This window comes from Odontesthes bonariensis, chromosome 24 (assembly GCF_027942865.1).
Source record: "Odontesthes bonariensis isolate fOdoBon6 chromosome 24, fOdoBon6.hap1, whole genome shotgun sequence".
In the NCBI taxonomy this organism is placed as follows: Eukaryota; Metazoa; Chordata; class Actinopteri; order Atheriniformes; family Atherinopsidae; genus Odontesthes; species Odontesthes bonariensis.
The window spans coordinates 20885723-20902302 of NC_134529.1; the positions used below are offsets into that span (position 1 = coordinate 20885723).

The 16580-nt window shown below is 43.5% G+C and overlaps 1 protein-coding gene across 1 annotated transcript; it reads right to left on the minus strand.

Moving 5' to 3' along the window:
• Positions 1-242: 242 nt before the first annotated feature.
• sptlc2b (serine palmitoyltransferase, long chain base subunit 2b) lies at positions 243-15149 on the minus strand. The gene is made up of 12 exons (XM_075458524.1): positions 14891-15149; positions 12235-12429; positions 11623-11777; positions 10339-10487; positions 10001-10125; positions 8850-8943; positions 8137-8242; positions 6991-7210; positions 6426-6552; positions 3604-3739; positions 3299-3428; positions 243-2602 (listed from the first exon to the last, which is right to left on the minus strand). The coding sequence occupies exons 1-12, from the start codon at positions 15032-15034 to the stop codon at positions 2489-2491; spliced, it is 1695 nt and encodes a 564-aa protein (XP_075314639.1). The 5' UTR covers positions 15035-15149; the 3' UTR covers positions 243-2488.
• Positions 15150-16580: the final 1431 nt, after the last annotated feature.

Sequence of the window (16580 nt, forward strand, 5' to 3'; positions counted from 1 at the left end):
TTGCCAGTCTTTTCAAACACTTTCTTTTTTTAAGTTCGTTTGCCAGGAGTCATTTTCTCACCAACTCCCCCCTCTCTCAGCATACAGTATGAAGGCCTACGCTGAATGACTGGCCAAAGTGGAATGCTTTGCAACGCAGCAAGCCGGTGACTTATCATTCACAAAGGCTTTGTTGTTTGTCATGTGTTTTTCCATCAGTTTGTGTGTGTGCTTATGGTAAATAAACAGAGCCATTCCAGCGCTGGGTTCAAATTAAGTGATTTAATCTTCGCAGCAGTGTTTCCAACATCATGGTCAACAAACATCATGGCTTTTACAAACTCCTCTGAGAGGTTTATCTTCAACCCAAATACAATTCCAAGGGCAAAAAGCAGCTGATAGGTTTCCACTGGTCACAGCGGGACAGTTTACAGTAGATAGGGTCGTGTTGTAGCTCACAAGGAGGAGGACACAATGCATCAAAAGGGCTGCGAAGACTGCATTTGAGTGAATCTCCCTGGACATTCAATCTGCACTTCCAATTAGGAAAAACATGGCTGTGAGAAACACTGTTGCTGTTTGTAATTACATCTTTGCCTCCATAGACAGAAATGTAGACTTAACATACCGCTGCAGTCAGCTTGAGGGGAAACTTTGACGAGTAGAAAAATTCTTTTTTAGCACTTTTCGGAGGATTGCATCCAGATTGGATCCACATTTCATCCTTAAAAGCAAATACATCACACTTATCATTCAAACCGCTTTTAAGTTAATAAAAAAAAAGAAAGAAAAGAAAAAAAAACCAACAGTGGAATGTGTCACACTAAAGTGTCACTTATGTATAACCCAAAATAGTCGTCCCGCTGCGCCAAACTGTTAAAAACATCCAACACGTCTTTGGATTTGTGTAGAGTTCCATCCATGTGATCTTCTGAGGGGAATGGACGTAGTGTCGCCAAACGTCGGACAGCCATTCCTGACCGATCACCCCAACGTGGCCTCGAGTTCACATCAACATAGTGATGGAGCATTCAAACACTCAAATCAACATGTCTGACAGAGGTCCTTGTGCCAAGAAAAGTAAGACCAAAACAAAAAACTAAACACTGAAGCAGGCCGATATGGAATGTTATTCCAGAGGAAGATCACAGATGGTAAATTATGAAGAGAGACAGAGGAAAAAAAGAAGAAGAAGATATTTGAAGACCATCTTGACCTTTTTTTTCCCCCCTTTTCCGAATTTTACTGCCTACGTCATCTGAGCATTTAGAACGCCCGTCAGTGGTGCAGCACGGAAGTTAAGACACGAAAGCAGTTCAAACATATTCTCCACATTTGCAGCTGCCTTTTCAGGTAATAGTTTAAAAGGATTTCTCTTTAAAAAAAAAAGATAATAAAATAAATAAATAAAGCCGGCTGTGCATCGGATGAGCGCGGGAGCGGCATCGTCATACGCACAGACCCGAGTTACAGCACGTGGTCGCCGTGCGCAGATTCACATGAAAGCACTTGAGTGAGAATGAACGGAAGAAAGAAAAATAATAATAAAAGAATCACACATGTAGCTCATTAGCTTATAGAAATGTTAAAGACCCTCGGTTCAAATTTTTTGAGTGCAGGTGTAAACAGTAAATAAGGCTGAGATCTATTCCTAGAAAATGAGCAGTAAAAAAATATTCATCAGTCTTGCTCCCTCGAATTCTTTCCAAGTTACACGTCTTTTTTTTCTTCTTTTTTCTTCTTCTTCGGAACATCTGTTTCGCATTTCGAGAGAAAAGGTAGAAAATATATCTATACATATATGTATATATATATATATATATATATATATATATATCCTTTGGTTATGGAAAGAACCAAATAATCTACACTCTTTTCAAGTAAATGTGATGAGGGAAATCTATGCTTGTGAAATAATAGTTCAGTACATATTAAGAACACATGCTTACTCCTGTGAAATAATCTTGTGTCTCTCTGAGGTTTGGGATGCCACCCTAAGGCAGTATTACACATATTGAGATAAATAATATTTACATGTGTCATGTTTTCCTCTTGTGTGCATCATAGCAAAGGCTATGATTAGATTCCTTTTTTCCCCCCCTTCAAGTGCACGCTCGGGAGCTCGGGGCAGAGCGCCGTCTACTTCGCTGTAGCTTGTTTGCATTACATTGGAAACGCCACGTCGTTGTTGTTATTGCACAAATAAATTACACATTCAGTATGCACACGGGAATAAGACTGGAGGTGAGACAAATGCACTCGGAATGAGTCGGGTGGGGGGGGGGGGCAGCTGTGGAAGTGCTTCGTAACGACAGACGGGTTATGTGGGCGATTTGTTGGTCCTGCAAAGGTAGCGGGTGAGCGGGCCGGACCGGTCACAGACTGCCTGTGCACGGAGCAGCTGAGTGGAGAGACTGGCTCAGAGGAAAAACGACGCATTAAGACACACACAAAAGAAAGAAAGAAGAAAGCGAGGTGGGAAGATGTGAAAGGAAGCAGAGGATGAGGCTCAGTCCTGAAGGAGGCTCTCCTCCGACATCCACTCCAGAGAGGGAAGAAGCGGCTCACGTCTGGAGTACTTCAGCTGCAGCAGGTCGCCCACTTCACTTATGGCTTCCAACGCCTGACAAAAGCAACAGGAAAAAAAAAAATAAAAAATCGATTTTAGTCACAATGAAGGTGAGTAGAAGTGCTCGCTAGCAAAAGCCACAACTGAGCAGAAAACCCTCCACTATTTTCCACCAGAGACTGTATCGGCATTGCAACACACTGCAGGGCACCTGGAAACAATTTACCTTCCTCTTGACCTTTTTTTTTTCCCTCCGATTCCACGGTTTGAGAAAAAAAAAAAAAAAAGCGAAGGGCTGGCTTTTCCAAAGACGGAAAAAGCGGCTCCTCCATGTGCTCTACAAAGCAGGCTGATGCCCTTTAAATGGATTATTACAAACGGTGCTGACACGCTCCTCACTAAGATGAATGAAGTGTCTTTGGAGAAACAGAGCAGCTCAAATAAAAGTCAAAGTCTGAGCCACGCTGTAATCTTTAAAGACAGCTTGGCCTTCGTGGTTCCTTAATAAAACACATACTGGAAGCTTTTATTAGTCAGCAGGTATGCTCACACATACAGGAACACGTATTTTAAAAAAAAAAGAAAGAAAAGAAAAAAAAGCACAAAATCAGTCTGGTTGATGAGCTGAGCGTTTGGATCCATGATCACTTAATCATGTGGAGGATAAAAGACAATCTTCACAAGGGAACTAGCCTGTACTGGAACAACATCCCATAAATCTGATCCAGCGGCGAAGGAAACAAAACTTACTGTATCGAGCATCTCTCTGGTATGAGCGGCCGAGACACAGAAGCGCGCCCTCGACTCGATGATAGGCGTAGCCGGGAAGCCGACGACCACTGTGCCAATGTTCCTCTTCAACATCTCTCTGCCAAAGGCCCTGAAAAGCAGAAGCAAAAATCAGACACAGGGAGAGACAGGACGGCGTGTCGTCTGCACATTAAGAAACAATTTATTTAGAAAAAGGGAGGACAGGAAATAAATCCCAAGAACAAACTTTTGTGTCCTTCCAAGAGGAAAGCATTCGTTCTGATATTAAAAAACTATTCACACACCCGATTTTGGCGGGCATGTAGAGCATCATGGGTACGACAGGCGAGTCATCGTTGCCGTAGATGATGAAGCCCATGTCGTTGAGTTTCCTCCGGAAGTAGGTAGTGTTCTCTGAAAGCTGCCTGAGGCGATCGGCACCTAGAAAAGGTAAAGGAAACCTTTTTTTTCCTCTATTCAATACACATTTCTCCTTGGTTGAACACTTAATTAAAGCCTGCGTGCATCTGAGCTTTAACCCTGCGCTTGAACCAACATCCCATCACTACGACGGCGCACCTACGCACGCGTTTTCACTGAATTAGCCCAAAAAAGACCTTTAGTCATCAGTTCTCCGCCTGTGTGTGCAAACCATAACTTATGAAAGTTATAGACCGTCTTTTATTTAGCCTGGATTTCACCTCAACTGAAACTAAAAAGGAAAATAAAATAAATCAAAGCCAAGCTCTTGTCAGCAACATCTCCAGACAATATGATGTCTTCGGCTGTGCGCTGCACTTATTCTTTCATCTCGAGGTCAAGAATCTGAAACTGAGCAGACACCGACAGTCACGTGTCAGTCCGATGCACGCTGTGGGTTCACTCAGCGGCTCCTCGGTCCGAGCCTGCAGAGATAGCATCTTAACCAAACAAACAACCAGATGCCACAAAAGTGCCAAAAGCAACGCACATCTGCCTGGCTGTGACAGCTGAGACGCAACAAAGCCGAGGAATCCACAGGTGTGATTGAGTCTGCGGGATCGGCGGGCAAAAAGAATTTCAGCCTTCCACATGCCTGTTTTGCATTCTTTTCATGTTTAACACTTCCCATCCAATTTGAAGCGGACCTGCGTTTTCTTAGAAACATGAAGGCAACAACAAACCTCGAGTGGGCAGCTCCGCTGTCACTTTGACTTTGTGTCAGCATCTGAATCTTCAAAGGCTCGAATTGCAAACAGTGACGGGGCTGCAACCAATCAGACCGTCACTGTTGCTCTTCTACAAGGCCGAGATCTCGTCGAGCCAGTAACCCTGCGGCAAGGTCAGCTTTATCTGGCTTTCTCTTCTCAGAAGTGATAAAGAAGAAGGGCTGATGACACAGTTAGAAAGGCAACACAATAAAGGTTAACTCCAGAAGAATCATTCTAAGCCAACAACCGATTGGCTGGGAGGCGATGTAACCCGATCTTACGCCGGCTTTTAGAGGGAGGCTGAATCAATCCAGCTCTGTGAAGAGCAAAGGGCTGCCGCCCTGTAAGAATAACAAGGCTTTGTCGTGTATTTGTGTGTGCAGACGAGCCCAACAGTGTTTGGTCTGCACGGATCTCTGGTCTCCAGCACCATGCTGCTATGCATCCACAGTGTGAAGGCAAAAGAGCACACCTACACAAAGAAACACTTGTGAAAGTGATGAAGGGAGCGTGTGGCCTATAATCGGTCAAAAGTAAGGGAGCCTCCACTGCTCTTTTTCTTTTTTGCTTTAAAGATGCACATCCTAAAAATGTAACGGCAGGACGTACTTTTAAACGAAGAGCTTTTCCACGTGCAAAACTAGAAATCTTGCCCACTGTCAGTAAAGTGGACAAAGTCACATTACATTAGCCGCATTCGGACAGAGCAGTTCTGAGAACGCCGTTCTAAGAACGGTCCTCCTCGAATTTCGTTCTGATAACTGTCCTTCCCCAGCGGAATGGTTTCAGTTTGCATTCGCACATGAGTCGGGACCAGGTTGGGACTGATGCCACAGTGACGTGTTACTTTAGCGCCACATTCAACAACAAAACAAAACAAAACCCACGAAAAGTAAGGAGAGAAGAAAAAACACCACAAAGAAGCTAATATGGAGAGCGGGGAGGCCACAGTGTTCATGGTCTGCATGATGGTGATATTAATCATGGACGATCACATCGGGCGTCTAACATTGAGGCTGGAAGAGCACACAGAGAGAGTCAGGAGACGAAGGATGGAGCGGCAGGCCATACTTCTTCGTTTCATAAAGGAAGGAGAGCAGAGCGCCGCAGACAAAGGAGACCACGTGTAAGTTTAACTTATTAAACACGCGCCGGTTGTGTCTGTGTCGTATGAGTAAACATTTCAGCCGTGACAACATGACATGGGGCCTAGAAAAAAACGGCCCCATTCCTTAAAAGGTTATAGGAACTGCCAAAGGTTCCTTCAGTGCGAATGTGGCTATTGTAACGCCATTAAGTTGTATGAAAGAAATAATCCTTCACACAAGCCTTATCTAAATGATAAAGCTGCCCAACGCTCTCGTATTTGCTGGTAAATAACGGCCAGCCGGCCATTAACGTGAGCCCTTACTGAATAGTTGCGAATGAAAAATGACTAACGCACAGAAGCCGAAAAACTCGCATGAGCTCAATGAAAGAGAATCCTATCCTCTGGTACAGCCCTCAGCTGAATCAGGGCAGACTCTGAGCAGTGGGTCTATACTGCCATCTTGTGGTCACGTTGAATATAAACAGAAAGAAAAAGAAACTGCACTAAACAAAATATTAATGAGATTCGAGCCTGGCCTGAAGCTTGGATATTTCAAACCTGAAAACCTGAGCAGAACGACAGAAAAACCCATTTGACACGCTATATAAAACCCAACACTGACTTCTTGCAAAGCCCCAACAATAAGGTCTCTGTGCTACAGTGTGGGTACATTATCAAAATGACATAGCAACAGTCCATCAATGGTTGTGGGCTGCGATCGAAGATGCTTACTTTGCCTTCTGAACGACTGCAAATGCATCTCACTGCACAACCCTTCCAATATGATGGCAAAAACATTCCCTGATTTTCCAGCATAATGAGCCTTTGTGTCGCTGTTGGCACCCACCCAACGAGGTCCCATCCTCTCCCATTATGATCTTCATGGAGGTGATGATCTGCTGAGCCACAGGGGGGGACATAGAGGTGGCGTACAGGGCGCTGTGAGAGTGGCAACGCAGGTAGTCGATCAGCTCCTGACAAAGGAAACCACATTTGGTTTATAATCAATTCAATGGGCCACAGGGTTTAAAGAAATAAAAGAGTCCTGCTTGTGTTTAATTTTGATTGCATTTTCTTGCTTTCTGTTTGCGTATTTTTTCTTTACTTCGACCCTCTGAGGTTGCACTAAATCAGACTCTTAGGCAGCTTTTGTCTGACTGAAAACGAAAGCAGGCGCTGAACTGAAACCTTTTCAGAAAAAACAGGAAGCCAACTTTCCCATTGCTGGTAAATAGTGTTGTCCAATAGCAGAATGACTGAATGACACACCAGAAGCTGGGAAATTGCTCAAGTTCTCTAAATACAGTAATCAGCAGGCCTCCTGCTACTTCTACGACAAGGGGAAATGTTTCATATTCTATTGTTTAAAAAAGCAGTCCATCGGCTTTTTAAACCGCCGTCAGTTCACCGACCTTTTTGCCTCCAATGTATCCGCCAGCAGCCCCGAAGCTCTTGGTAAATGTTCCCATCATGATGTCAACGTCTTTGGGATCCAGGCCAAAGTAATCCACCACGCCTTTGCCACTGGGACCCAGGGCACCGATACTATGAGCTTCATCCAAGTACAGATAGGCTTTGTAGCGCTTCTTCAGAGCTATGACCTCAGGTAGCCGCACAACGGACCCCTCCATACTTTACAAAAAAAAGAAGAAACAAATTGATCAAATAAACAGCTCATTTAACAGTGATCTCATCATTCAGACAAGACACCAACAATGTAACTTTTACATCACAGAGGTGCCGAATTTCACTTAAAAGAAGAGACTTCCAGACAGTTTTACCTCAGAATCATATTATGCCGATTGATAAATCAACAGCTTTGATAATAAGTACTGACAAAGAACAAGGAATCATGCTCTCAGGAGAGCGGGAACACTTTCAAAAAAGCCAACGTTCAATATATTTAGATGGTAATTTTTTTTTTTTTTTAAATAAATAAAAATCAGGAAATGTGTTGTTTTTTTTGTTTTTTAGCGATCATGGGTTTATAAGTTGTAAACCAAGACAGGTAAAAATCGCTGTACACTTGTTGTCTTAAAACAAATGCATTTCTAGAGTCGACCTGCTATGCAAATGTTCCCACATCAAACTGTAAAGTGCCGGAATATTGCATCGGCTGTCTTGTAAAGGCGTTCTGCTGTTTTACTGCAAATGAGTTTGCTGCTCCAGCAAAGATAAAAAAAAACAACAACAACAACAAAAAAAAAAGCAATAGAGCAGCAACACAGTGGCCGCGTGAACTTAACGTCTTAAATAAATCCTGCTGAGACACAGAGAACAGGCGATGTAATGGAAGAGCAGGGTTAAATATTCTACAATAAGATCGGTTTGAACAATTGCTTTCAAACTTTTCCTAAAGAAAAACAAAGGTCTCAGTCAAGGCAGAAAACAGTAGACTGACAATCTCATGAAATAAAACTCGAAATTTTTCTCTTTGTGGGTTATCTAGCCTTAGCAATTTTCACACATCCATATTTGTTTAGGTGTTCTCTTTCTGTGTGTGTGTGTGTGTGTGTTAGAGGAAAAAATAAATAAATTTTAAAAAATGGCTTGCAAACCTATATATGCCCTCCACCACAATAAGAATTTTCTTCCAGGGTCTGTGGGTTCTGGCCTGCCCATGTACGATGGCATCTCTCAGCAGCTTCTCAAGGCTTTGCATGTCTATAATACAGAGGAGTATGTGAATGAAAGAAAGGTTCAAAATAACGTGCACCATTTTAATATTTGAAAAAGAAAAAGGTCTAAAGAGAACATACTTGTCAGAAAAGCATACTTTTTTTTGTCCTTTAGTACAATAGGAGAGCTTTCTTTCATTAACAAATGTGTCAATATCTTATGACCACAACACTGAAGTATTGAGACAGTTTCCTCAGCAGTCGGGCAGCTGGGTTACGGGCTGCCAACTGATTTAGTTTCGTCAGGTCGTGACGTTTGGCGACTGTCTATGTGCTCCGTGTATGGCACCACACCCACAGGTGTTGGATTCAGTACAATAACGAGACAAAAGGGAAAAGAAGAAAATCCAGTGCTGTGAAACGTGAGCGAACAGGCTTAAGAGACAGTTTGAATTGTGTAAAAGCAACATGCTGCAACTTCCACACGCCCATGTTAAAGGCACCTACTACCCACTCGGGTGAGGCGTAGTGGAGCTTATTGTTGCACAGTGGCAAAAGCACCACTTTAATCCTTAGTGTTCTGTGTTTTGGGTGTACTTCAAGAGACAGCGCTATTTCTTTATATGAAAGAGGGAACAGATAAAGTCACCCACTGTTGTGTTTGAAGACCCGAATTGTGGAGCCCGACAGCCGAGCCCCCAGCACCAGCGACGCATGATTCAGCTCGTCGCTCAGGATCAGACAGCCCTGCAACAAGAAGAAGACAAAAACACTGTATATCCAGATCAAACTGAGTTTACTCGTGCCAGCTGGGGGGGGGGGGGGGATCTCTGCTCCGAAAAGCGAGAGTGGCATTATTCTTTCTGCAGAGCTTTACGTTGCAAATTATCTTTTTTTAAGGCATGATTTCGCATACTGGAGGGTTCAGTGTTGAGAGATTACTTTACTGGGCAGCTTTTGCTTATTCTTCTCTAGGACGACTGAAGTATCTGGAACAGACACGAGTTCAATCCAAGATGATTAATTCAGCATTGTTCAAATGATCCTCTTACACCATAGGGCAGGTCCCCAAAAAACAACACAAAAAAACCCAAAACAGTGCAATACTCCAATGTGACAACCATAAACAGACAAATATAAACTCTGGACTATAAATACCGCTGACATCTTATCTGGCTCGTAAAAGTCAGCACACCTGAATGATCACAGTTTCCATCATTTCTTCTGGCCAAAGAACAAATGAGCTTGTTACACAATACAGCGTTATGAGATGAGGTCATAAAGGTGTGAGCGAGCAGAGAAATGAGAAGAAATGGGATTCTTAAGCATTGCTGCGTTTTCCTCTGTCACCATCGTTTTGTTGTCAGGAAATGTGTTCGCCGACTCACAAAGTTTACCGACACACGTCACATGTCGGCTCAAAGTTTCTGCGCCCTGTCAAAGAGGCATCGGCTGTGGAAGAAAAGGGCAAGCGAGTAATGTTCTGAGTGTCTTGCTTGGGTTAGAACAGCAGCGTCTGTGATGTTTTTGAAAGCTTGTACCGGATGGTAGCGAGTTGGAGATCAGCCAGAACTCTTCAAAGTTCGGCCCCACATCTGAAAAGGTCTCATGTTTTCGCCAAACACAGGAAGAGGCATTTCTTTCCTCACCAGTAAAAGTGTTAATGGCAGCGGCGAAGCATCACTCTGCGAGGGCAGGGTCGATGTGATGACATAAGCACTCGCTTAAAGTGATCACGTAACGCATGTACGATGCTCAGAGGAGAACAAATAAAACAAAGGAGATTAAGAGTCAAAGTCCCCACCTTTCCAGTGAGAGCAGGAATGTTCATGGAGTTGGTGGCGAAGCCCATGCCAAAGACCATGGATGACTCAACGCCCAGAAACCTGGCAACCAACTGCTCCAAATCCTCGTGGATGTCCAAGTTCCCTGAAAATGACAGCGCTCAGGTTTACTCCAGCTTCTCCTCTGGGTTCCATCACAGGAAACATGTTAAAGTCACATTTTCTTTACTTGTGCCCGTTCAACAGTGATTTCATTGATCCTTAAAAAAAAAAAAAAAAATTAAAAAAAAAAAAAAAAAGCACCCAGATCCACCCAGAAACCTGTCAAAAACTTCTGCTCAAAAGATGCCAGCCTCACCCATCTCACAGCGCGAGCTTCCCACTCCAGCTCCATACATCAGTGTGGATTCGACGGCGGCGTCGGCACAAGCTCCGGTGTTCTCGGCAAAGCCGAGGTAGTTGTAAGAACCCATGTTGATAACATCCTTCACCACTTTGCCCGTGTGACTGAGAGAAACCGACAGAGACGGAAATATTGGTGCATAGACTCCGGGTTAACACAAGTAATTATCTCCAACGCGTAAGCCGTCGGGTCTGGTTGCTTAGCAACTTCCTCATTTAGTGCTTAAAGCCGACCCTTTGACTGCTACAGTAAAATATGTGTCTTGATAGTATACTGTATTAACAGTTCATTGGAGAAAGGGAAAATCAGCTGGCATAGTGAACACATCGCATACCGACGCCATGAACGGGAAAGAATGTGACGCTGCCAGAAAATTATAAGTGCAGTTTGTCTACAGGAACATCAACTCTCCATTCTTTTTAACTTTAAGACAGGAACTCCACGCGAACAATCAGTGAGAACTTGAGCAGTCGTTGGAGATTATGAGTTAAGGCAGTCTCAGTTTCCTGACGTTGACGCAAAGGAATAAAAACAATGATGGAAAACTGGACCCATTGTGCTGCTTCAACTGTGCAAGCAGATTCTGCTCACACCAATGCTGCCTTCTTTACAAGTTGGTGCCTATAGGGATGATTCCTGTTAGAGAGTCAGTCATATGCCGTTTTATTTGTGAGGAACAGCATCTGTTTTTTCTTCTTTTCTTTTTTTTAAGGCCATGTGACAGATACTGGTGCTTTTGAAACAACTATCTGAATCACAGCTTGCGTCACTCTTATCAGAAACATGAGACCAGTGAATTCAGGGTGCAGTATACAACCTTAGGAAAACAACGGGTGTGGCACCGGAGCAGCGCCTCAGACCAAAACAAACGGAATGCGAACCCTGCTCCCAGCTGTTCAAGCAGCTTGTTCGGAGTCTACGTGTTGGCGGAGCAAGAGCAACGCCGACTCTGGCTTTGTAGCCGTGGAAACGCGGTTTACTCGAAGGCGGAAAATGTCAACATTTGCCCACTCCAGAGATTACGTCTCTGTTTGCCGTCACATACATACGCAAATAAAAAAATGATATCAATGCCACAGCTTTATCACACAGCACCGAGAGGATAAGTGACCCTGATATTCAACGGTCACTTCTACGCATTAAAAATGAATTGGTTGTTGGTTCCAAACGTGTGGAGCGGTGCTCGACGTAAACAAAGAACAGCAAACACGGATAGTCGTACACAATGCAGCAACCTACTTGAACGTCCAGTTGTAGTTGTGTGTAACTCTCTCCACCAAGTCCATCTTGGCACCAGGGACACTGCAGATCGGTCGGTTCCAGTTGTCTCGGATCCTCATGTACAAGTTCCGCGTGTAAAAGTTCTCAAAGTCCTGATAGAGAGGAACAAAATCCTGCAGAGAAAAGGACAAAAAGGAATTAAAAGAAAAAAAAAAAAAAAAAAAAAAGAAGAGGTGAGCTTTTTTTTTATGTTATCTCGACAGTTCAGCATACACACAGAGAATCATTTGTTCTGTACAAACAAGTCCGACTGCTAATATTTACTGTTTATCCAGATAAATCGGGCGTGAAAGTAAGGCCAACACGAAATGCTGACAGCTAATGATGCTAGAGGACACTGGGAAACCGGCAGCTCTGTTCAAGCCTTAAGAACACACTGCGCTGTAGCTGTGCAAGTAAAACTAAACCTTTGCCAACTATACTTCAAGAAAAAAGAAAACGCTAAATTAAGAGTAAATACTGGCAGTATTTGATTTTTGCCTCGAATGTGACAATAGAAGCTTCTATTTAAATCTGCTTTTGTTCGGTGGGGGGGGAACGGCCGGACACAAGTCAAAGCAAACATTTTACCTTCTGCTCCTCTCTCTCGCTGGCCACGTTGCACTTCTCGACGTTCCAGTGGCGGAGAAAGTCTCTGAGGTAGCCGAAGATGGTGAGGATGCCGTAGCCCATGTAGGTGAGCACAGCGACCAGCAGAGGCGTCTCCTCAAAGGACTCCATGAAGGGCTTCTTGTACAAGGTGGAATTATGTGGGGCATTTTGGCTCTGGGGAACAGCAAAGGGACATATGCGCAACATGTCTGTAAAAGCTACAATTACAACGGAAATGTGAACATTTTATTAACAGCCTCATAGCATTAAACAAAAGACTGATTCTTACACTATGTTTGGGCCAGCGGGAGTATGCATCTGACTAGTGCGTGCCTTCTCCTTGAAAAGGGTAATGGTTTACCAATACTTGAAACCTGCTTACCCATAACATCTTTCACCCTTAGCAGTCCAATAAACTGTGATAGAAACCATACAAGCCCAGCATACACTACAAGACAGCAAGGCAGACTGCCGGTTGCTTGGAAAGATTTAAAAAGCTAATAAAAAAGGCAACTACGATACGGATTACACGCCATTATAAATGTGGTCACACATCAGAGGAGCAGCACAAAACAGAGTAGTAGCATAATTCCAAACTCAATTGTGCGATTTCAGCGGAGGGCAGTCACTCACTACAGGTTCGGCCCTGGAGCTTAGCAACCACACCTCATGTGATCAGTCATGCTTCGCCAAGAAATAACTCTGAGCAAGGGAATAGTATTGTGTGTGTGTGTGTGTGTGTGTGTGTGTGTGTGTGTGTGTGATTAACATCAGCTAGACTGGTCCCTTCTCTCTAAAGGTTCTCACAAAATTCACTGGAGGACCTGCAGGCCGGTAGATGGTTTATGAAAATAGCAAGCACAAAACACATTCAAAAACACCTCTCAAAGAGAGAGTGTCGTATACCGATAACGACCACTGCGAGATAAATAGTTCGTCTGACTTCATATTTGCTTAGTTTTCCATACATGCGGACAAACGGAGACTGAGAAGTGGCCTCTTATAGCTAGGCTCCAGAAAAAGTGTCTCCAGCTTGCTCTGCATCTCAGCGGATGCTGATCGTATTACATTGTATACACAATATGAGAAGCTTGTGACGTAAGCATGAGCTGTGTGGTTCACGTTAGGCAATTAAAAAGTCCTCTTCCCGATTCAATGCAGAGCTAATTATCGTCTCTGCAAGAGAGAGAGAGGACCTCCCCCGTGCCCTCTCAATTCCCGTTTACAACCATTTGACCTGTATTCTCCCACACAGGGTTTATTCCAAGAGCGATAAGGAATGATTAGTTTCTTAGCTGAGGCACCAAGCCATGGAGAAAATGTATTATTGATCTTTGACTGAGACCCAGGCTTACTGTAAAATGTCTCAAATACTGGGATGCTTCTCGTGAGGAGTGCACAGACACAGGCCAGTTAGCTGTTCTCCTGCACCCCTGTGATATCAAAACAGCAGATCAGAAATATTGGGCTAATCACTGGAGCAAAGATCATTAACTTAACTTACAAGATCACAACATTAGCCTATATGCAAGATACAAAATCCCCCAATAATAAGGAACACCAATCAATCTTAATCTGATCATTTCCTGGGCCCCCCCCCCCCCCCCCCCTTGGGCTATAAATCTCATCAACAGCGATAAGAGTTCAGCCCCTGCATCAACTTTTGGCAGGGGAAGGACAACTGGTGGAGCAGCCACAGAATCTGGACCAAATTCAATAAATCTGCTGAGTGTTGAAATTAGCAGCTCTACAACTCAGTGCTGTGGAATGTGGTGCTCTCCTCTGTGGATAACTTACACTGGAGGGTGGGGGGGGGGTGTTACCTCACACCTTCACCACAAAATACACACAAATCCATCTATGTTCTTTTTTTTTTTGTAATCCAGTCTTGGAGGGACCACACCCTTAAAAGCCTGGAGACATTTATTATCCCGAAGATGGCATGCGTAAGCACCCTTGAGCCTTTTCTCTCTGGGGACGCCAGTAGCACAACAAGATACTGGTCTTCTTCAAACTCGAGTCAGCAAACAGGGGACCTGTCTAACGTCACCACCCACACAGCAGCGAGACAACGGGGTGTAAAGTTACAACAACAACAACAGAAGTTACCACTACAATCGTCCCCGATCAAGTAACACGATCACCGACGGAGGCACAGAAGTTAAGCGTGGCTTTCGAAGTCCATTTACACAAACGGACGGTAAAAGCACAGAAAATAACTGTCAATATTTCTTAAGCTAAATTATTAGAAATGCAGTGATAATTTGGCAAAGCTAATGACAAACACATAGCTAATGACAACATTTAGCATGTGATATATCGCATCAAGTCGAACCAGTTTCATTGTAAACATAAACCGCTATTTAAGCTAACTATACAAGCACCAAACATTACGGTTACCGCTTACTCCTCCTGAGACAGCGTTTGACATCTAGCCGCGGCTCATGCATTCCGTGTGACGCTGGGAAAACACTCCCACTCAAGAATTTGTAACCGTAACATGAAGACAGGAAATATATATGATGAACTCTTAAGCCAACACAGAGAGCATTCTTTATACATGTTTTAAAGCAGAGCTTAGCGCTGATGTTTATAGCCCACCGCCCCACTTCGGCACTTGACGGTTGGGCCTTACCTTCTCCCTGGGGCGCCGATACTTCAGTGGTTGTTTAAACAAGCTGTGGGTCTTCACGAAGCCATTTTTACTCGCGTTTTTTCCATTAGAGGTCCGGTGGCAGACATCTCCGTTTAGTAGCTTGGTCGCGGAGCTTTCCGTCATCTTCGTCGGCCTACCACGCCCGGTAAATTTACTAAGTGAACTGACACAACTTGTGTAACGTAAAACGTGAAGTCGCCCGTGTGAGGTAAGTGAAGACGATTTGACGCCCACTCCGCACTGTGACAGCACGAGCTCGACAAAAATCCACGCCCCTTAGTGGTTTCATTGACCAATCGTGTTAACGCCAATTCAAAGATCGTCTATTTAGGTAAAATTAGTAACGCTTATGAATATTGTTTTCGATGGGTTTTCAGAATGAAAAGCGTGATAGAAAATTCATCGTATAAAAATATGCGAAACCTATCTCTATGTTATTTTATTTATTTGAGCGTTCCTATATTTTCCCTTAATTTTTAAAGCGTAAATATAATATTCTTAGGACTTATGTTGTTGGGTAAAAAGAAAAACGCATACAACAAAGCCAGTCTGATATTAATACTGTCTTTAAAAGTGGGACGATGGCGGTTGCACTACGTTGATATTGCAGTGGTATGAGAGCTCTTCCCCTGTTTTTCCCTCCCTGCTGGGCGTCGCCCTCTCATCGGCGTTGGACGTCCGAAAGCCAAGCCCATGTATATAACCCGTAATAACCTTTGCTTAAACCAGCCGAATGACTTTTTCCAGTGACGCTGTTTCTCACCTGAGCTGGGAGGGCTCATAACAAGGTTGAAGGACATCACCAAATTACTCCCACGAGGAAAATTAAGATATGGAAGGAGGAAGCAGGTTATGGCTAAGTTAGAATTAACGATCAATTTACTTAACTGTCAGTGGGCAACCAAGCCAGGATCAACTTTGAGAAAGTATTTAAAGTTTTCCAAAGCTTATGTATCTGGTTGTAAGGTACTCTACAGACATAAAGTAAACACAAAATGTCACTGAGGGGCCAAAGTTACACTGCTTGCAACTGTTTTGTATTATTTGTCATAACTATATCAGAAAATATCAGTTACACAGTACATTTAATTCTACAGTTATTATGATGTCACCCTTACCATGTACAATGATCCTCAACAGATTGTGATGAATTTCATATATATTTTTTAACAAATGCTTCAAGGTGGAAAGGAGATGTCCACACCAAGTTAGATCCACCACTTTTTTCTTTTCTTTATTGTAACACATTCACGCAGCGAACGTGTATGGAATGATGAGCTACAATTTTGAGAGATGAGTGCACTGTGACACCGGTGTATTGCTGACTCAACTTGTGTTTTTAGACTTTCAGAACTCGTATGGGTTTATTAGATAATGGTGAGTACTGTTTGTCCTGGTACACTTCGTGGCAGAGAATTGTGAGCAACAATAGGATTTCCTTGTATCAATGCCAGGATTTTGTGATGGACATCTAGGTCGTACTTCCTGCCATCTTCCTGTTTGGTAAATGTGTTCTTGGGAAACGTGCCTGCCAGCACATGCCCTGCTCTGATTGTTTGTAAGGCAGCTGTACATACTCCCATCCTCCCCCACACTATTTGTGTCTATTTGTTTGTCGGAGAATTATGTTCATGTGTAAATAGCGCATGTGCTTTGCAGACAGTGCAAT